General features: G+C 55.8%; 1 protein-coding gene across 5 annotated transcripts in view; it reads right to left on the bottom strand.

The window, feature by feature from the left end:
- The window catches only part of SRGAP3 (SLIT-ROBO Rho GTPase activating protein 3), a 247,013-nt gene that overhangs the window by 109,760 nt on the left and 116,756 nt on the right, over window positions 1-20,497 (bottom strand). For all 5 annotated transcript variants that reach the window (XM_070051214.2, XM_070051215.2, XM_070051218.2 and 2 more), the window contains exon 2: window positions 13,731-13,923. In XM_070051214.2, the coding sequence (XP_069907315.2) occupies window positions 13,731-13,923 (193 nt within the window). The remainder of the gene's footprint in view (window positions 1-13,730; window positions 13,924-20,497) is intronic.

Below are 20,497 nucleotides of genomic sequence, written 5' to 3'. Positions count from 1 at the left end.
GACAGCGTCTGGAGCAGGGTTAGCCTCAGTGTGCAAAGCTGGCACCTGTGCCTTGGCCACAACGGACCAGGCTCTGGCCATGGAGGGAAGGGCTAGGCTGGGACCTCACTCAGCAAGACAGGAAGTCACTGCACCTGTATCTGCCACACCAGCTCTGGGACTGCAAGCAGGTCACCTGTGCCCTGTGGCCTGGCTCCTCAAAACACATCTGCAGACAGACAGCAGAAGAGAGCGCTGGGTCACTCGAGCCCTGGTCACCCACTCGGCACGCTCCTGTGTGCAGGGACAGGCTCGGGGACACGCGGAGCAGAGCACCCCCAGGGAGAGCCAGATGGCCCTCAGGCACCCACAAACACGTGGGCAGCTGTTGGGGGGACTTCCAGGAAGGGGACCTGGCCTGATTCCGCACTGAAGGGTCCCTGGGGAAGGGGTGGTGACGCTGGTCTCTGAAGGTGAGGGAGGGAGGTAGCTGGGAGGGTGGGCTGCAGGAAGGGCTCCAGGCAGCGTGTGTAGGTGAGGCCGGGTCTCAGAGCTCTGCTGAGTGACCCCTGTCCGCTGGCCACGCCCCTGGTACAGGACTGGGGAAGAAGCACCTTCTTTGCCAAGGAGTTCCTGGACCCTTCCCACAGTGGCAGCCCTGTGACCTGGGATCCAGCTCCCACGGCAGAAGCCATCCTTGCCTGGGCCACCTTCCGCTGCTTTCCCAGGCCATTAGCAGGGAGCTGCATCCTAAGTGGAGCAACCAGGACATAAACCGGTACCCACATAGGATGGCGGCGCTGTTGCAAGTGGTGGCTTCAATCACTGTGCCACAGCACCGACCTCTAGCCTCTTAGAAGGTGACAAAACAAGCCAAGCGGGTGATCTCCAGTCCCAGGCACCCTTGGAACAGCCTCTCTGCCTTCCTAGTCTTGCATCCGTGCGTCTCGGCAGCAGCAGAAGCTGCTGAGCTCTGCCTTCCCCTGCGAGTGTGCGTTTTCTTTCCGGGTGGCCAGAAAATAGCAGTGACTATTTCTGGTGAGTCACAGCTTTCTCTCTTTGGCTTGGCGAGCTGGGGATCAGCGTCCAAACACTGCAGCTCGCAAAGCCAGGCCCTGCCAAGCTGGTGCATCAGGAACACGAAATCAGCAGTGAGACATCTTCAGCTTCTCAGCTGGGGGCCGGAAAATTCTGCCTAGCAAACGGAACACACTTCCAAGCTGTAGAGCCCCCCTCGCTGCGGAATCAAGCCAAACCCACAGCCCTGGCATCCTGCTTCCTCTAGGAGGGAGGGGGCTCCTGCAGCTGACACCAACCCCAGGTGCCAAGTCCCTGCCTCCGGCTTCCTGCTCCCATCCAGAATGTTCTCACACCTTGCACAGGAGACGTTCACCAGCAAAGCGGTCTATGAAAAGCGCAATCTCAATCCCTTCCTGGGCCAGAGCGGTGTGGTTAACCTCTTGCTGCCTGAGCTGCCCCGAGCAGGATTTGGAATCCGCCACATTCACTCGTGGCATCAGTCACTGAACAGCAATGGAGTGCCTGTCTGTGCCTGGCAACAGTGATAAAAATGAGCCACACTCCTGCTTCGTGGCCCCTCCTGTGGGGGCCTCAGAGAATACCAAACAGTCTCACACATGAGGAGAGGGGCTGACGAGTCAGAACGCAGAGCTGCAGTCCACCTGCGGCCATCCTGGCTCTTCTGGCCCCTGAGACCCTCCCCGGTGGTCCTGCTCCCTGCTCCTTGAGGCCTCCCTGGCCACCTGCAGCACCCCTCACCTCACCTCTATCACACCCCCTGATCTGATCATGATTCCAGCACCATCTAGCTGGGCTTTTGCTCGGGTCCTTGCTCCCTGTCCCGCTGACACTGCCCGCCGGGGCCCAGGCAGGACAGGGTGCATGGTCGGCTCTCCGAAGGTGAAGGAAGCCCTGACCCTGGACCAGAAGGGTGGGGAGCCCACAGCATGGCCCACGGAGGAGGATAAGCATGGCGGGCAGCAGCTACGCAGGCCCTGTGGGCACCGGCATCTTCAGAGGAGGTGAGCATGGCCGGAGGACAGGGCACTGGATGAAGGGTGGAGACAAAGCCAGGCGGCAGCACAAGCAAGAGCCACAGGTTTCCTAGGGTGCCTTAGTGGAGGACACCCCCCTACCCGGAGAAGCTGATGGCCTCCCAGTTCGGAGGCGGGCAGCATGAGATGCCAGTGGTGGCTCCGAGGCTGGGAGGGGCACCTGTGCCAGCCCTCTTACCAGCTTCGGGTGGTCTGGGGCCATCTCTGGCATCCTTGGCGGGGAGCGGCATCACCCTGACCCCCTGATCTCTGCTTTCGCCTGCTTCAGGGCCCCCACCATGTCTGTATCCCAAGGCCCCTTTGGCGAGGGTGCCAGTCACATCGGCTTAGGCCAAGCCCATGCCTCACCTTTCTGTATCTCCATACAGATGAGACTCTCAGACCAGATCACATCCCGAGGGGCTGGGGCTCAGGAATTCAAAACATGAACGTCAAGGTGACACAGGTCCCCTGAGTAGGCTGCCCCTCCCCAACTGGACTGGGGGCCCAAGGCCAATTCCTGGGATACCCCAGGCATCTTTCCTTGGGCCCGTGACAGGAGCAAAGGCCACGGGGCAGAGGGGCCATCTGCCCCCTGTGCTGTCAAAGCAGGGCTCTCCCGCATCCCCCTCTTTGTCCACAGGAACCTCCCCCACAGCGGCTGGAGCCCCAAGCCAGGGATGGTCTCTGCACCTGCCCCTTTCTCGTGGATGACCTCGTCTTGGGTGTTCTGAGGGAACTCAAGGCCACCGCACTGGGCGTGGGGCGAGCGGTGCAGGGCTGGTGGGTGCAAGGCCAGAGCGGCTCTGCTGAGCCACACTGGGTGCTGTGCCATCAGAGGCTGGGGCTCAGATGCCAGTGTTGCCCCTCACTGACTAAGCAAACTCGGGAAGTGAGTCCAGACTTTTCTTTCCTAAGCCACATGATGACCTCACGGTGCTGCTCTGGGGATCAAATAAGGCCATCCGTGTGACACTCTTACGACGCGACCCCAGGGCAGGATACAATCAGTTACTGCGGTCACTGCTACTGCTCCCCATACCCCCCTAGGTCGCCGGGGAATCATGGGGAATGGCAGGTGGAGATGCACGGCCCACAGCAGGGTTTCTACAAATGCTGCAAAAGGTCACCAGAGCCCCACGCACCCCCACCCCCAGTGAGGACGAAGGAGGGAGCGAGTTGGGGGGAGGTTGGACACCCAAGGGTGGCCTCGCACCTACCTCTGGGCTCCGAGTCCCCCGCCCACTTCAGTGAGCTTATTTAGAAAGGACTGTCCCTAGCCTCAGCTTACAAATGAAATAAAAAGGCCCCACTCTCTGTGAGCAGACAGCAGAGGGAAACCAACAGTGCCAGTGCATCCCGGGCAGGCGCAGAGGCCTGGGGTCTCAATTCTGTTGGTTAGAAGGGGGCTCAAGAGTGTGCAGAAGAGATGGTCAGCGGGCCCGACCCACCGTGAGGGACCCCGGCCACCACACCACAGAACTGCTCCTGCAGCGGCCTCTGTGGACAACACCCACGGCCAGGAGCACACCTCCTCCCCGGGCTGCCCTCCCTTCCAGGCACTTCTCAAAGTTGACCTGAAGTCAGCTTGCCGGCAGATGCTGTCCTGGGACCTCACCAGCCCTGCTCCCCACACGAAAGCCCATTCCCTTAGCAGGTTTAAAGACAGCATCGGGCCGTATCTTACTGTGTTCAGCCATTCACCTAAAACACTTGGGTACAGCACATATTGTACAGTCAGAGAGAGAGAGAGAGAGAGAGAGTGTCTTAGTTCTCGCCTCTGAGCAGCTGCACGCTGAAGGAAGAGAGCAGCTGGACCCTCCCCTGATAATCAGTTCCTGGTCCCCAGAGACCGCAGGTCTGCCTGGGAGGCCAGACGAGCAGCTGGCTTCACAGAGGAATAGGACCTGAGGCCGGCATGTGTGGGGTGAGCAGGAGTGGACCAGCAGGGGGGATGGGAGGAAATCCCAGAGCCCCCCTGGAGGAAGTGGCCTGGACGTACGAGTGATGCTCAGGGAACCTCACTGGGCCCCGAGAGATGACGCCCCAAGTCTGGCACCTGAATGCAGTCTTGCACTTTGGAATCAGACCATGATTAGAGTCCCAGCCCTGCCCTCCCTGTTCCAGCCGTGTCCCTCTGGGCAAATCATTCATTTGTTCAAAACGCCCACCTTGTCGCCTAGAAAGGTAAAGCTTGCAGCTGCCTCACAGATCACAATGCTGGCCACGAAGGTTCAAGGAGACTGTGGGTGTGAAGCACCTGGCAGGACCATGTGTCACCGGGAATGGGGGCGTGGGCATGAGGGCTCCTAGAGAGGCTACCCAGCTGCACAGCAGAGGCCCTGGACAGACGATTGGCAAACAAGCAGCTGGCACATCCCTGGGAGAATTTCAGCTCCAGGGCACTTTGAAAAGTAAGTGGAAAAATGGAATTAAAGGGTAGGTTTAGGGGCTGATGTTGTGGTACAAGCCGCAGTTTGCAATGCTGGCCTCTCATATTAGACCACCAGCTCAAGTCCCAACTACTTCCCTTCCAATCCAGCTCTCTGTAATGCATCTGGGAAGGCAGCAGATAATGGTCCAAGAACCTGGGCCCAGCCACTTACATAGGAGACCCGGAGAGAGTTCCTGGATCCGGGCTCCGGCCTGGCCCAGCCCTGGCTGTTACGAGCATTTTGGGAAGTAAACCAACAGATGCAAATGCTTGTGTGCACTCTCTCTCTTGCTCGCTCACTCTGTCTGTGTGTGTGTCTGTGTGTGTGTGTGTCTGTGTGTTGCTCTGCCTTTCAAATAAGTAAACAAACCATTTTTTAAAAAGAAAAAAAGGTAAGTTTATTTTGGTGCAAAATATTTTTGACATCTGTGCATAGCTGTTTTTTCTTCAAATTACGTGTTCTTCATGAACTCTTTGAAGACTCTTTGAATGCATGGATTTTTTTTTATTTGCCTTTTAGTTACATTTTCTAAGAACTCCTGGAAACTCTGTATTCTCTGGAGAGCCATGAGATGCCAGCTGCAGCAATAGTGACAGCTAGGAACAGAGACCAAGCCCCACCTGCAGGCTTGCTCCAGCTCCCCCCACCCCAAACTCCCCCACCTCCTGAATCCTCTGAGCATTTATCGCTCCATTTATGTGCTACAGAAATGCTTCTCTGGTTAAGAATAACCTGGAAAGCCGTGTCTAAATTATAGCCTCTTTTTAGAGAAATGCTACATGTGTGAAAAAACTGTGATGCTTCCTCCTCGAGAAGAAGGGTTTCCTTGGAAACCGAGTTCTTCACTGCCTGCTCCCTCCCAACTGCCCTGTAAGGCTGGGAGATGCTGCAAAGCTGCTTTGCACAGCCCATTCGCATAGACTGTTATTCGCAAACCAGCGAAGGCCTGCCAGCTCTCTCCAGACTCTGACTTCCCCCAAACACTTGAAGCAGGTTTGAAGAGAATCTCCCGTTGCTTCCCCCCTACCCCCGCCCCGAGTGGTCCAGATAGCAGCCACCAATGTGTGACCCTGAAGGTGAGACAGGTGCCATCAGGGACATCCCCTGGAGAGTGAGAGGCAGGAAAACCCTAGGGAGAGGGGCCAGTGCTTGGCTCAGGGGTCAGGATGCGACTCGGGGTGCTTGCCTCTCACAAGGCCTGGGTCTGAGTCCCAGCCCGCCTTCCAGTTCCAGCTTCCTGCTGATGCACACCCAGGGAGACAACAGAGATGGCTGAAGTCCTTGGGTCTCTGCCACCCACATGGGAAATTCAGATGGAGTTCCAGACTCCTAGCTTTGCCCTGGGCCACTCCAGGCCATTGCAGCAATTTGGGGAGTGAACCAGCAGATGGAAGAGCTGTGTGTGTGTGTGTGTGTGTGTGTGTGTTGCCGTTCTCGTAAGTAAAAAATAGTATTTGCTTTGAATACTGAGGGAGTCAGATAGCAGGGGGCGCCATTACTCCCAAGCACAGAGCCGCTGTGTGCATGCAGTGTTCGCACGACTGTGGCTGACGTGACACTTCTAACAGAGCTTGTTGAGACACAGCATCACCGGGGTGGCGCTGTGCATAGCCGCCACCTGCAGTGCCGCATCCTATATCGGCACCAGTTCAAGTCCCAACTGCTCCACTTCCAACCAGCTCTCTGCTATGGCCTGGGAAAGCAGTAGAAGATAGCCCAAGTCCTTAGGCCCTTGCACCCGCACGGGGGACCCGGAAGAGGCCCCCAGATCCTAGCTTCGGATTGACACAGCTCCAGCCATTGCGGCCATTTGGGGAGTGAAACAGCAAATGGAAAACCTCTCTCTCTTCCCCCTCCTCTGCCTTTCAAATAAATAAATAAATCTTAAAAAAAATACATGACTTTTGTATTTTTGTATAAAAAATGGTACTTAAAAAATAAGTTTAGTGCCAAAAAATTGAAATTCATAATATATATTTTTCCACAAACTTTTTGAAGACCCCTTGTATGTAAGGATTTAAAAACTGCTTGTACCAGAATAAATTTATCTTTTAATTCCATCCAGCATGAACACACATGAGGCTACCTTGTATTTTTTTTTTTTTTGACAGATAGAGTTAGACAGAGAGAGAGGCAGAGAAAGGTCTTCCTTCCGTTGGTTCACCCCCGGCTACGGCCAACGCTGCGCCGATCCGAAGCCAGGAGCCAGGTGCTTCCTCCTGGTCTCCCAGGCGGGAGCAGCGACCTAAACACTTGGGCCATCCTCCACTGCCTTCCCAGGCCATAGCAGAGAGCTGGACTGGAAGAGGAGCAACTGGGACTAGAACCAGCGCCCATATAGGATGCCGGTGCCGCAGGCGGAGGATTAACCAAGTGAGCCACAGAGCCGGCCCCGCTCCCTTGTGTTAGTGTGTGCCATGGGAGGGGATTCCACAGTGGAGCAGCTGAGGGAAGAAGCAACAGCCGGTTTATCCGGCATCTTCCCAGAGCCTGCCCGCGTCTCCTCTTTCCCAACCAGACAGCTCAAGTACTGCGCCCTGGAGGAAGACGAGCCTTGTCCCGGGAATCCCGTCTGCTTGGAACTACCCAGCCCAGCTGGACCAGGCCGTGTACCTGCACTGAGAGGCAGACCCTCGGGGCCCGGATATGGTGGCTCCCACCCCCGCTTCCTGCTTAGGGAGGCCTCCCAGCCTCAGGCCTTCTGAAGGGAGGCCTGGCGTGGAAAGGACAGTGGACTTTGAGTTCGCACTGATGACCAGGAGGAAAAGGAATGCAGCCCGAAAGTGAGCGAGCGAGCGGCCCATCTGAAAGGAGCCATGCTGGGCGACCCTGAAGAGTGAATGGTCCGATATGACTAAGACTTGCACCCACTGGCCAGCCTACCCTCTCCCTGCCTCCTCCTAGCCTCCCCAGCTCTGCTAACCACACTGTACTCCCCACACTTCACTTCCACACACAAAGGATCCCAAGCTGTCTGCCTCTCTGTGTCTGGCTTATTCCACTCAACATCATCACCTCCAGCTCCTCCACGTTGCCACATATGGCAGAGCTGCAATCCTCTTCAGGGCTGACCAGTGCTCCTCTGTGTGGACGCGCCAGTATCGTTCATCCACTCCCGCAGTGACGGGCACTCGGGGTGTCTCCTCCTCCTGGCCCAGTGCTCCGCACACAACAAACACGGGAGTGAAGGTGTCCAGGGATTCATTCCCCTGGGATACGCACTCAGCGGCGGGATGGCTGCGTCCCACGCAGCACGGCTGGGCTTTTTCAGGAACCTCCACCCTGTTTTCTGCAAAGGCTGTGCCCACTGACGTGCCCACTGACCACGCAGAAGGAGGGCTCCCCGCGCCCCACAGCCTGGCCAGCACTTGTTACCTTTGGTATTTTTCACGACAGCCATGCTGCCAGGGACGAGGGGGTATCTCTGTGGCTCCCCTTCTAGTGTCTGTTACGCCCTAGGGAGTCCACGGATAGCAACAATATATCACACACTTCAGAAAGCTTGGAGATTTTCATGTTTCCATCACAAAGAAAGGACAAATGTTGGAAGAGACAGGACTATTCCGCTATCAACACTGCAGAACGTAGTGAAGTGTCACATGGTATGATATAAATACGTCAATTTTTAAAAAGATACATCCCCCTTGGTTTTTTCAAGGCCACGGTCATCAGAACCCCGGGTTCTGGTGGGGATCTGCAGGGAGGCCCCATCCTCACGGCAGCACAGCACCCGATGACAAGCACACGACCAGTAACCTTTGCCCAAACCGCGAGCTCACAGGGCAAGCTTTGTGCCATACTAAGGTCCCCAGGGCCAACAGCCACCCTCTGCCAGCTGGGAGCCTGCAGCCAGGGGTCGCCCAAGGGGAATAGACATAAGCTCTGCCGCGCTCCCCCTGCCCCAGTCCTCCGCACACCACGTCCCTGAGTCCCCTTCCCCCTGCCCCACCTGTGCAGGATTCTCCAGCCTGTGCTACTCCAGCCTCTTGACAGGCCATTATTGCCCCTGCCTCAGGGAAAACCCCACCCTCTGGGTCTCCCCGAGTCCTGGGTAGGCTGAGTAACAGAAATCAGGTCTGCTTCCCAGCCTGCCCTCACTCGCCTGTCCTGGCCATCGGACCCCCCACCTCCAACACATCCCATCCCAAGACGGCTCCTTCTAGTCTCCCAGGTCTCTGCACAAACAGGGAGCCCCCCCCCCCAACCTCCGCACAGTCCAGCAAGAAGAGGCCTTTGCTTCCCCTCCTTGGGGGCCAAGCTGGGTTCGGCCCTTAGAGCTTCGGGGCAAGGAGGCTGTGCCGATTCAGGCCTTGCATTTATGGGGATGGCACCTGCCACCCGGCTCTCCTGGAGTCCTGAGCTCCGGTGTCAGGTGTCTGGGGGTTGAGGGAGAGGCCCTGACACAACACGGACAGAAAGCCGGCCCCGCTCAGCCCAGGCTTCTGTCAACCCCCACACAGCGCCGGGCACACAGGGAAAGCCAGCCCCGGCCCTCCACGCCAGCCACCAGTGACCAGCACCGAGCGACCCCAGTCCCTGAACCCTGTGCAAACCCTGACCCGGGAAATCCCACGCTGTGGGATGTTGTGCTCATTTCCATCAAAGCAACCACCTGGTCACAGCTGGTCTTCCTGTTGGGAGGGGTCTTCCAAGAATCCACGGAAAACGCACACCATGAAAAAAGTGCATGTGGCTGTCCAAGTTGTCATGCACCAAAATAAACTTTTCACGCTGTGTTCCAGAACTTTCCGAAGTGCCCTCAGATATGCTCTCTCCTCCACTCGATGGAAAAGCCTAGCTCGGCGGGAACCAAGTCTCTCCTTCCTGTTCACCGCAGCAAACCCAGGGTCTGGCACACAGCAGACATTCAACACATGCAGGCTTAGGGGCCACCGCGGGCTGCACTGGGTAAGCCACCACCTGCCACACCAGCATCCCGTATTGGAGCTCCAGTCTGAGTCCTGGCTGCTCCGCATCTGACTCCGCTCACTGCTGAAAGCAGCAGGTAGCAGCCACCCACACAGGAGACCCAGACGGAGCTCCAGGCTCCCGGCTTCAGCCTGGCCCAGCCCTGGCTGTCGCAGCCATTTGAGGGAGTGGACGGCAGACTGAAGTTTCCTCCCTCCCTCTCTGTGTCTCCCCCTGTGTGTGTGTGTGTGTCTGTAACTCTGTCTTTTAAATAAATACTGACTGAAGAAGCAAACACCTCAGTGCGTGAGGATTAGACACACAGAGCAAGGCGCCAGCCCAGAGCTGAGGGAGGTCTCCAGAGGAAGTGACATGGGAACACCACGAGCTGAGAACTAGGCCTGCATCTCACTGATCTTTGTGTCTGCCACACCATGCACGGGCTGGACAACAAGAGTCCCTCCCTCCACGCATTTCAAGCACCCGAAGGACTGAAGGACCCTGTGGCTCCCTGGATGGCTGGGCTGGAAGGCAGGAACCCGGGATTTTCAAGCTCACCACATCCTTGGCAAAAGCAGCAGCTCGGCTTTTCCGGTGCCCGGCTCCCTGACTGTGCCCCGTGTTATCTCCAGGATGCGGGGTGAGCTGGTGAGGACGTTGGAGCAGCCAGGACAAAGACCGACAAGGCTAGCAAAGAAGCCTGCCGCAAAGCCACAGCACTCCCCACAGTCTAAGTCGAGGGAACTCGGAGACCCAGGGCCTTCTCCGTGGACTTTGCGATGACCCCTCTCACTGCTCTAGAGGGTGCCACCTGCCCAGGGAGGCCCCCAGAGCCACCTGCCTTTGACTCGTATGCCCTGTGGAACTCTGCCCAGGTAAGTCAGCAGTGCCTAGGCAGCTGGGGCTGCTTCACCTGCCCAGGTGAGAAGTGGACAGCTGGACTGTAGAGGGACAGGGCTGAGGGGCAAGCACTGGACATGGAGGACACTGGCTCCTGTGTCCAGCTCAGTTCTGCACCTAATTTTCTGTGACATCTTGGGCAAGTGGCTTCCCTTTCTGACCAAATCCCTCCTCCAGGGTGAACTTTATATAGAGCAAGTCCCTCCTCTTCCTCTTCCCTCGCGCCCCCTCATTCACAGACAGCCCAGCTCTAGCAGGCAGGGGCTCCCAGTAGCGAGCAGACAAGGACAAGAGCTGGCCCTCCCCGCAGTTCCTGAGAGCCCGTACTGAGGCGGAGTCTCAGACGTAGACAGTAGGACCGGGCTTCCCACACAGCCAGGGTGGCAGCCCCAGAACACAGCACAGACCAGAGGCTGCCCCAGGTCAGTCCACATCCTGAGCTCAAAGAGCGCATCCAGGCCACCCACAGAGACTCTCTGCTGCCCTGCGCTCAGGGCCATCACATCAGCATCACACACAGGGCCCGCCCCAGCTGCTCCAGCCTGGGGGACACTCTCATTAGACCGGCACAGTGTGATAAGCAGCCTGCGTGGCCCTACTGCGCCACCTGGGCTCCCGTTCCATCTGCCAGGCTCAGTTAATGAAGCCCCAAGCTGGCCACGCTCATCATAGGACACATGAGCAAACAGGGGAGTCCCCACCCTCCCCTCCGCCCCAGTGTCAATACGGACGCCAGCCAGGAGGACGGCAGGGGCCAGGCAATGAGGCCCTGCCCTCTGCACATCTCTGTCCCCGACAGTTCTGCACACGGCTCAGCCAGGGCCCTGGGTCCCCATGAAAGCGCCTGTGGCTGTGTCTCAGGGTGCCCGAGCCCCCACAGCAGCTGCCCTCAGGCTGCACCCAGCACCTTTCTCAGCCCAAGTCAGGGCAGAGAGGAGCGGCAGCTTCCATCTGCGTCTTCCCAGTCCCCGGTCCACAGACTCGGCCGAGCCTCTTCCTTGGAGCTCTGCCCCCACCTTTATGACGAGGCAGTGACACCTGCCTGGCACAAAGTCAGTGCCCACTTAACACACTCAACACTTGCTCCCCGCTGTTGCTGTGTCTAAAAGACAGGTAAGGAAAGGTACAAAAGGTAGCCAGGGGTGCTTCCAAGGCGGGGAAGGTGGGGGAGCGAGCAGCAACATGCTGCTGACCTCTCTGTATTTTCTAAACTGGGCAGAACGAGCATTTTGCCTTCATTGTTTGAAAAGGCCCAAATTCCCCCCAAACACACATCAGACCCAGGAGACGATGCAAGGTGCCCGAGATGATACTGCAAGGACAGGCCTCCCCTGCGGCCCAGGTTTGAACGGAGGGGACTGCGAGTGTTGCCATTGCAGTAGCAATGTCCTACCCTGAGGGCCAAGGGAGGACGGCACTCCGAGGCAGCGCTCAGTCCTGTGGCCCAGACCACTGAGGTTTGGGGGAGTTTAGAGGAGATGAGCTCCCCATCCACAGTGAATGCAAAACCGCAGGGAGCAACACGAAGGAGAGCACCCCTCAGTAGCTGATGTGGTCTCCCCCTGCAGTGGGATGATACTCAGCCCTAAAATGCGATGAAATTCTGGGGCAGGCATTTAGCCTAGAGGTTAAGATGTCAGGTGGGGCCGACGCTGCAGCGCAGCGGGTTAAAGCCCCAGCCTGCAGTGCCAGCATTCCATACAGGCGCCGGTTTGAGTCCCAGCTGCTCCTCTTCTGATCCAGCTCTGCTATGGCTTAGGAAAACAGTGGAGGATGGCCCAAGTTCTTGAGCCCCTGCACCCATGTGGGAGACCTGGAGGAAGCCTCATGTGAGATCCAGAGGAAGCCCCTGGCTCCTGGCTTCTGATCAGCTCAGCTCTGGCCATTGTGGTCATTGGGGAGTGAACCAATGGAATGGAAGACCTCTCTCTCTCTCTCTCTCTCTCTCTGGCTGTACCTCTCTCTCTGTAACTCTTTCAAATAAATAACATAAATCTTTTTTAAAAAATTTTAAAGAGGTGTCATTTAAGATGCCTGCATCCCGGGCCTGGCGCTGTGGTGTGTGGTACATTAAGCCTCCTCCTGTGGCACTGGCATCCCATACGGGCGCCAGTCCATATCCTGGCTGCTACTCTTCTGATCCAGCTCTGCTATGGCCTGAGAAAGCAGTAGAAGATGGCCCAAGTCCTTGGGTCCCTGAACCCACATGCGGGACCCAGAAGAAGCTCCTGGTTCCTGGCTTTGGATCAGTCCAGCTCCAGCCATTGCAGCTATTTAGGAAGTGGGAAAAAAAAAAAAAAAGCAGATGGAAGACCTTTCTCTGTCTCTCCCCCTCCCTGTCTATAACTCTACCTCTCAAGTAAGTAAATAAATCTTTTAAAAAAAAGATGTCCGCATCCCAAATCAGAATTCCTGCACTCAAAACCTACCTCCTACACCTGACCCCAGCTTCCTGCTAAAACAGGGGGCAGCAGTGACGGAGCCACCGTCTTTAGAGTTCCAGACTGAGCGCCCTCCCAGTGTCTGCCCAGTTCAGTCCAGGCACCACAGGGCTGCGTAACTGCACAACCCCACTTACACGAGGTACAAGCCTGGCCAAGGCCCAGGGATGCAAAGTAGGGTGAATGCCAGGGCCCAGGGGAAGGAGGAGGCAGAGTTAGAATTTAAAGGACATGGAGTTTCAATATAAGAACTTGATGGTTGGAGAAGGCAATAGATGCACACATTTCACAGGTGGTCAGGGTTATGTGCATTTTAAAGAAAGCAGGTGCAGAGGGGGAAGGATTGGACCCGAGGAGAGGGGATCGGAAGAGGAGAGAAGGAGCAAGTCCCTGGGCTCAGGGGTGCAGGGGCGTCTGCATGAGAGCTGACGTGGGGAGGCGGGGAGGGGCCCGCTGTGGGACGCACAGGCTGGCTGGGGTGAACACAGGCACAGGAGCTCTCCTGCCTGCGCAGGAAGCTTCTGCAGCTGAGGCAGCGCCTGCACGTCGATGCTACACGCACTGAGCCTCAGAGAACTCGGCGCACGCGAGGGGCATGAGAACTCAGGACAGGGAGCTCGTGCCCAGTAAATAATTAATAAGGGGACGAAGGAGCCCAGCCGGGGCCCTCCAGCACACGAGGAAGAGGACGCTCCAGGCTTCGGCTCCTCGGAGAGGGAGCCCCACAGCACCCACGCTGCAGGAAACGGGCTGCGGGCAGGCTGACGCCCTGGGTCCAGTCAGCACGCAGCAGTGGGCACAATACTAAGAGCCACACGACTGACCGTGCACCTTGTGTGTGCCCACAAGCACTTTTCTGGGGCTACCAGCTCAGGCCCTGCCTGCTGTGTGGGAACTGCTTCTGTGCTCACCGGGAGTCCGGGAGGCTGAGACCCAGGGCCCTGGGCGCAGCTCCTTCCTGCTCCCCCCCACCCCGCCCTGCCTCCCACCGTCCCACCCCAGCCACTTCTCACTTGAACTGGTGCTCCCGGGAGCTGCGGATCTTGGAGGAGAAGCGCTCGGCCAGCTTCTCCAGGCTGCGGGAGTACTCCAGCTCGATCTCGGCTTTCCTGCGGAAAAACTCCTGGAGGTCCTGCAGCAGCTGCAGCCGCGACTCCGACTGCTGCTCCAGGCATTTGAACTGCTCCACCAGCTGCGTGCGGATCTCTGTGGGCAGACGCAGAGAGCACGTTAGGCTGCTGGCAGGGACGGCGGTGGGGGCCCCAGCACACTTGGGGCCACAGCCGGGCACTGCAATTCAAGCAGCACCCCCCTACACACACACACCAAAGCCTTGCTGGACAGAGCCTTGGCACAGACTCGGCACGTGCCTGTCTTTGCCACTCAACCACGGGGGAAGGGGGGCAATGTCCAGCCCGCAGGCCATATGGGGCCCACGAGATCTTTGGGTCTGGCTCTGCCAAGGCATCCACAGGCGGGACTAGAAATTCAATAAACCCATACCAGGCTCATTTTTAAGCTGATAATTGTATATGACCCATGAAGGACGTTATGAATATCCACATGGCCCTTGGCAGAAATGTTTCCCCAGCCCCAGTCCTAACCACATGTTTCCCAAACTCCAGCCACAGACTGGTGCCACCAGTCTCCTCCGTGCCCACGTGCCAGCCCCAGTGCTCTCTCTTCCACACGATCGGGTAGACTGACTGGCTTTTCTTACTGCAGTGCACCGTGGAAGGTGAACCCTCCCGTCACTGCAATGCAGCGGGCAGCTAGCACCACCTGCACCCTGGGACAGATGAAATCCCCTCAACGACCACAGGTAACGTGTAAAATGCTAATTACACGCTGCTGCTCACTGCTGTACCTGAGCGATGCAAACAGAGGAGCGCCACACATTGATCAAATCTGCCGGTCCTTCATTGCTGGCGGTGGAGGGTGGGCTCCTGCCCTAAAGAACTCTTGACCCCGAAACTCAGAGCAACAGGGTTTATAAAAGCAGAAACCACAGGACAGGAGAGGGAATACATGGTTGCGAGGATGGGGGTGTGGAATACATGGTTACTAGGGTCAAGCTGACCTAAGGCCTATGCGAAACTAACACCAATTACACTCTTGACAACACCAACTGCAATCTTAACAATTTCAGTTATAATCTTGACATTAATCCAAGCGCAGCCTCTGTTTTAAGCTTGAGCGATCACACTAGGGAATTTCTATGCCCCGACAAGTAGGATGCAGTTATTGCTACTGTGTAAGCTTTCTTCTTCTTCTTTTTTTTTTTTAGTTTTTTTATTGATTTATTTGAGAGGTAGAGTTACAGACAGTGAGAAGGAGAGACTTGGGTCACTCCCCAAATGGCCGCAACAGTCGGAGCTGTGCCGATCCAAAGCCAGGAGCCAAGTGCCTCTTCCTAGTCTCCCATGTGGGTGCCAGGGTCCAAGGACTTGGGCCATCCTCCACTGCTCTCCCAGGCCACAGCAGAGAGCTGGACTGGAAGAGGAGCAGCCGGGACTAGAACCCGGGGCCTATATGGGATGCCGGCGCCACAGGCGGAGGATTAACCTACTGCGCCGTGGCGCCAGCCCCTGCTCTGTAAGTTTCCGATCATAGTTTCAGACCAGGTGTCACAGTAGGGGGTGCTTTCCCAAGATGGACTCTTGAGTGCTCTAAAATGGAGTCCCTCTTGTCAGGGTGTCATTTCATTAACACAGGCCTCAGCCCAAGCTGCTCTGTCAATCAGCAAAGGGCAAATAGGCGGTGGAAGGGGCAGAAGACACAATTCCCCCTACACAGGTGGGGCTGGGAGGCCAGTAGGGAAGTGGTGAGGCCTTAAGCCACATGTGTGTTCTCCCCATAAACAAACGTCGCAGGTGCCACTTCAGGTAACACTGACGACCAAGCCAGGTCTGCACAGCAGGGCACAAGCCCCAGGACTGGGAGCTGGTGTGGAAAACACGGCTGAATCCTGATGCACACAGCTAGCCTCGCTTTCAAGCCTGTAACACTGTCCCCCTCACCGTCCCCACACCCTGACCCCTCCTGACCACCCCACAAGCTGCCCTACTCAGCTCCGCCGGCCACCTACTCAGGTACACCTGCAGCCCCTGTGCTCGGGAACACGTCCAACCCCTTAGCCTGGAATTCAGGGCCTCCCCCACCCAGCCCCAAACTTTCCTTCTCAGGATTGAGCCCACAGTGGCTCTCCAAGCCGCTCTCCCACAGTGATGTCAGCTCTCACCTGCCCAACCGCATACCTGTCAGAAAGAGCAGCCAGTGTCCAAGGAGATCTCTACAAACTGGGGCAGGCTCACTGTGGGTGTACAAGACCCTCCCGAGGGGTCTGCAGGCAGAGGGGGTATGGGGAGGCAACTGCTGCCCAGAGACCACCCCTTGTCTCCTCACCCTCCTCGGCACCACACCCTGTTCCCTCCATGGGAGGGAGATCAAGTTTTCACTGGTCCAGAATAGGACCACAGTGCAGTGCTCCCAAAATGTCAAGATGCCAACCAACACGACAATTAAAAATGTGGGTGTTACCAAAACTGATCTTTCTCAAGATCTAAACCCAATTCAGGGTCACAGTCTAAGACCCAGCCCAAGAAAGAAAAGCTTGTATCATGTCCTGGGTCTGCATCACACACCAAAGCCAGAAGCACCTCTAAAACACATTACAAGGGGCCGGCCCTGTGGCGTAGCGGGTAAAGCCTCAGTCTGCAGTGCTGACATCCCATATGGGTGCCGGTTTGAGTCCCGGCTGCTCCACTTCTAATCCAGCTCTCTGCTATGGCTTGGGAAAGCAGTAGACGAAGGCCCAAGTCCTTGGGCCCCTGCACCGTGTGGAAGACCTGGAAGAAGCTCCTGGCTCCTGGCTTTGGATTGGCGCAGCTCCAGCTGTTGTGGCCAACTGAGGAGTGAACAAGCAGATGTAGGATCTCTCTCTCTCTCTCTCTCTGCCTCTGCCTCTGCCTCTCCTTCTCTCTCTGTGTAACCCTGACCTTCAAATACATAAACAAATCTTTAAAAAAAAAAAACAAAAAACAAATTTCAAAACCTGTTATCTGGCTCAAGAGAGCAAACAGAAAGGATAAAAGCAGCATCTAGATCCAAACCTCAGTCAAGATCACAGTCCAGGTCCAGGCCCAAATCGAGATCAGGGTCTGGGACCAGTCCTAAGTCCAGTGGCCACTGATGGCAGAAAACATGATGAGTTTTAGTCCCGTATCATTTATTTACTCATCGTTTGGCTTGCATAAATTACCAGGAATACAATGTTGCAATGCTGCTTTAAAAACACTTGTTTTCCTTGTAGTAGGCGATGGTTATAAATAAAATGACAAGCAGCTGAGAAAAAAAAAATGGATGTGAGCCAATCTTCCTGTAGCAAAGGAAACCACCAGCCCCTGCTGCTCAAAGTGCAGTGCAGGGCCCAGAAGGTGCATCAGCCTCACCAGGGGGCTCACGAGGCACAGAAGTACCCAAAGTCACCAAAATACCTGTGCTAACAGTGCAGTCCTTCTGTGTGCCAGCCAGACACCCCAGTCAAGCTAAAGAACCAAAACACAGAATCTCAGGCCTCAGCCCAGGCCTTTGGAATCAGATCTTCTTCCCAACGAGGCTCCTGGCAGGGATCTGGTGTGTCCGGTTTGAGAAGCATCACCACCATCACCCCACCCATCTCGTCGTAAGAAGCATGTCCCGTGTTATTGTTTACGCTTGATAACTGTTCAGATGCGGAAAGCAGCAGTGCTGTTGTGGCAGACTGTGCATTAGCGATGGTTGCAAGCATAAATCAAGGCCAAATCAAGATCCTCAGGGTGCATGGTCAAAGAAGAGCTTTTCCAGCTCACACATACACGCTGGGTAAAAAGTACGAGGCTAAGAGACTTGTAGCATGAATATAATAACAGAAAACCCTGTGAAGGACGTAGAAGGGAATTGTGAGTCTGTGTTCGTAAAGGTAGAGGAAGGGCTGGCAGCACGCACAGTGGGTGGGGTCACAGCTTGTGATACTGGCATCGCATATCCAAATGCTGGCTGCTCCATTTCAGATCCAGCTTCCTGCAGAAATGCCCAGGAAGGCAGCAGATGATGGCCCAAGTACTAGTGCCCCTGCCACTCACACGGGAGACTCAGACAGAGTTCCAGACTCCTAGCTCCAGCCTGCCCCAGCACCGGCAGCTGTGGGCAACTGGGGAGTGAACCAGTGGATGGAAGATCTCTCCCTCACTCTCTGTCACTCTGTACTTCAAATAACTAAAAACAAATAAATCCCTTTTTTAAAAAAAAACCAGGCATATAAAGAAAGGAACACTGTAAAATTTGGGATTTTTCTGGGGATTTTTGATGGGCTGCAGTGTATGTTATATTTAACCTTTGACCTGGCAATGGCACATACAGTCACACATGTAGCAGCAATGAGTGCTTGAAGACCACGCAAGCATAGAAACAGCTTCACAGCCAAGTCCCAGGAACGATCTGAAATGCCCACAGACAGGGAAGGGATATGTGCGAATGGCAGAGATTCACCCTGGAACACTAGGATACAGGACAAGGGACACCCTGCCACCACCTACACCCGCACCTGCAAACACACAGCTGGTGTTTACTGAAAACCACCAGGACACATGACAGCATGTGGAGCTGCAGATGACCCCACTGCAGGACAGTCTGACTCCACACTTCCGACTTTACCATGGGACCAAAGCCGTCCATCACTTGGTAGAAAATGTACAGTGAGCTGGGGTTTTCACCTTGTCCAGGCTGGCAGCGTGCAGTCCAACCCTTTCTCGGGACACCAGGCAGCAGCAGCTGCAGTCCAGTCACCCCTGTGGTCACCAGGGGGATACAACAAAGACTTCCCTGTACTGGTGAGGGTCCCGGCTGAGATGGGCAGAAGGTGCCTCCAGGGGGGCTGGGCACAGCCCCCTTGACCTGAGCTGCAGGGACAGTGGTAAAGCCATCACACTACATACACCTGACACTTGGATCTGGCGTCTTACACGTGATGAACACACCAGACATGTGACATTTGGGTAGGAGGACAAAAATCTAACACTGCTTTATTTAGTTTCCATTTGATACATCTTAAGAGAGTGATGGGGGCCGGCATTGTGGCGCAGCGGGTTAAAGTCCTGGCCTGCAGTGCCAGCATCCCATATGGGTGCCAGTTCAAGTTCCAGCTGCTCCTCTTCCAATCCAGCTCTCTGCTGTGGCCTGGGAAAGCAGCAGAGGATGGGCTAAGTCCTTGGACCCCTGCACCCGTGTGGGAGACCCAGAGGAAGCTCCTGGCTCCTGGCTTCCAATCAGCTCAGCTCTGGGCGTTGCCTCCATTTGGGGAGTGAACCAACAGATGGAAGACCTTTCTCTATGGTTCTACCTCTCTCTATAACTCTTTCAAATATATAAAATAAATCTTTTAAAAAATAGAAAGAGTGACGTTATTATAAAATGTCAACATTTAAACATGGCAGGAATTAGATCCCTAACCACAGACTTAGAATGAAGCATTTCAGACATCAAGTTAAAATACGTTAAGCAGGGTTCTCCCCTCAAAGTTCAGGCAGAGGGAAGACAAGCAAAGGAACTGAAGACCACTGCTGCAGAGCCCACGTCAAGGGCTGTTCCCCAGGGAAGCCTAGCTGCCCCTCCCCCCACAGTTCCCAGGGGACTAACAGTGACCTAGGTGTGTCTGGAACTTTCTATCCATCCTTTCAGGGATGCCAGTCATGTCTAACCCATCCCCTCTGGTGCAACGTAAGCTCTGAGGGTGTGTTCTCCCAGCACATAATAGGTCTTCAAAGGTGCAGGCATTAGGGGCAGTGGCTGAGACCCCTCTTGGGACACTCACATCCCAGATCAGAATGCCTGAGTTTCAGTCCCAGTTCCACTCCTAATTCTGGCTGTGGGAGGCAGCAGCTGACGGTCCAATGATTTGGTTACCTATGACCCAAGTGGAAGACCCAGAGAGTTCCCAGCTCCTGACTTCAGCCTGGCCCAATCCCAGCTTTTAGGGGAATTTGGGGAGTGAATCAGCAAGTAGGAGATCGATCTCTCTCTCTCTCTCTCTCTCTCTCTCCACCCTTCAAATACATGACAATTTCAAAACATAAATTAATAGGTCATCAGGATATTATCAATGTCTATGTAGTAAGTTACTGTTACCTTTATCAGGTGTTTTTATCCAATTGCATTAATTACTATGATTCTAAGAGCCTCACCAGACACAAATGCACACAGAAATAAACATGCACACCCCCCCACAGCATCCACCTCACACGCGTACCAGACACTACACCACACACACAACACGTACCACAAGCCACACATACACACCTCACACCACGCACGCTCACCATGGATAGTACCATCTTTTTTAAGATGAGAAAACCAAGGCCTCGTGTAAACCAAGGCCAGGCACTCACCCAAGGTCGCCTGTCGCTCTCTGAGCCACAGCAACTGCGCAGCCGCACCTGCCAGGCGCCAGCTTACAGCACTGCACAGAGACCCAGCAGCTGCCACAGGCCAGCCCTGCTGCAGCCACCCAGGTGACAGAAATGCTTCCAGATGCTTCCCAAGCTCCTTGTAGACCATCTGCTGCTACAGCCATCTCCAGAATGGCTGCCAGCACTGAACACGGCCCAGCTAGGGTCCAGGGTCTGAGCGCTCAGCTACTCACAGCCCCAGGCAACGTGGGTGCTGCTACTGTGCACCCACTTTCCCCGTGGGTGGGGAAGCAAAGGCTCCAGAAAAGCTGCTGACCTGTGCGACCAGCAGCTGG

Source organism: Oryctolagus cuniculus, chromosome 10 (assembly GCF_051225735.1).
Source record: "Oryctolagus cuniculus isolate XC-2025 breed Fujian yellow rabbit chromosome 10, ASM5122573v1, whole genome shotgun sequence".
Classification (NCBI taxonomy): Eukaryota; Metazoa; Chordata; class Mammalia; order Lagomorpha; family Leporidae; genus Oryctolagus; species Oryctolagus cuniculus.
Note: the sequence above shows the minus strand (reverse complement) of the source record. Positions and strands in the feature narration are given on the sequence as shown.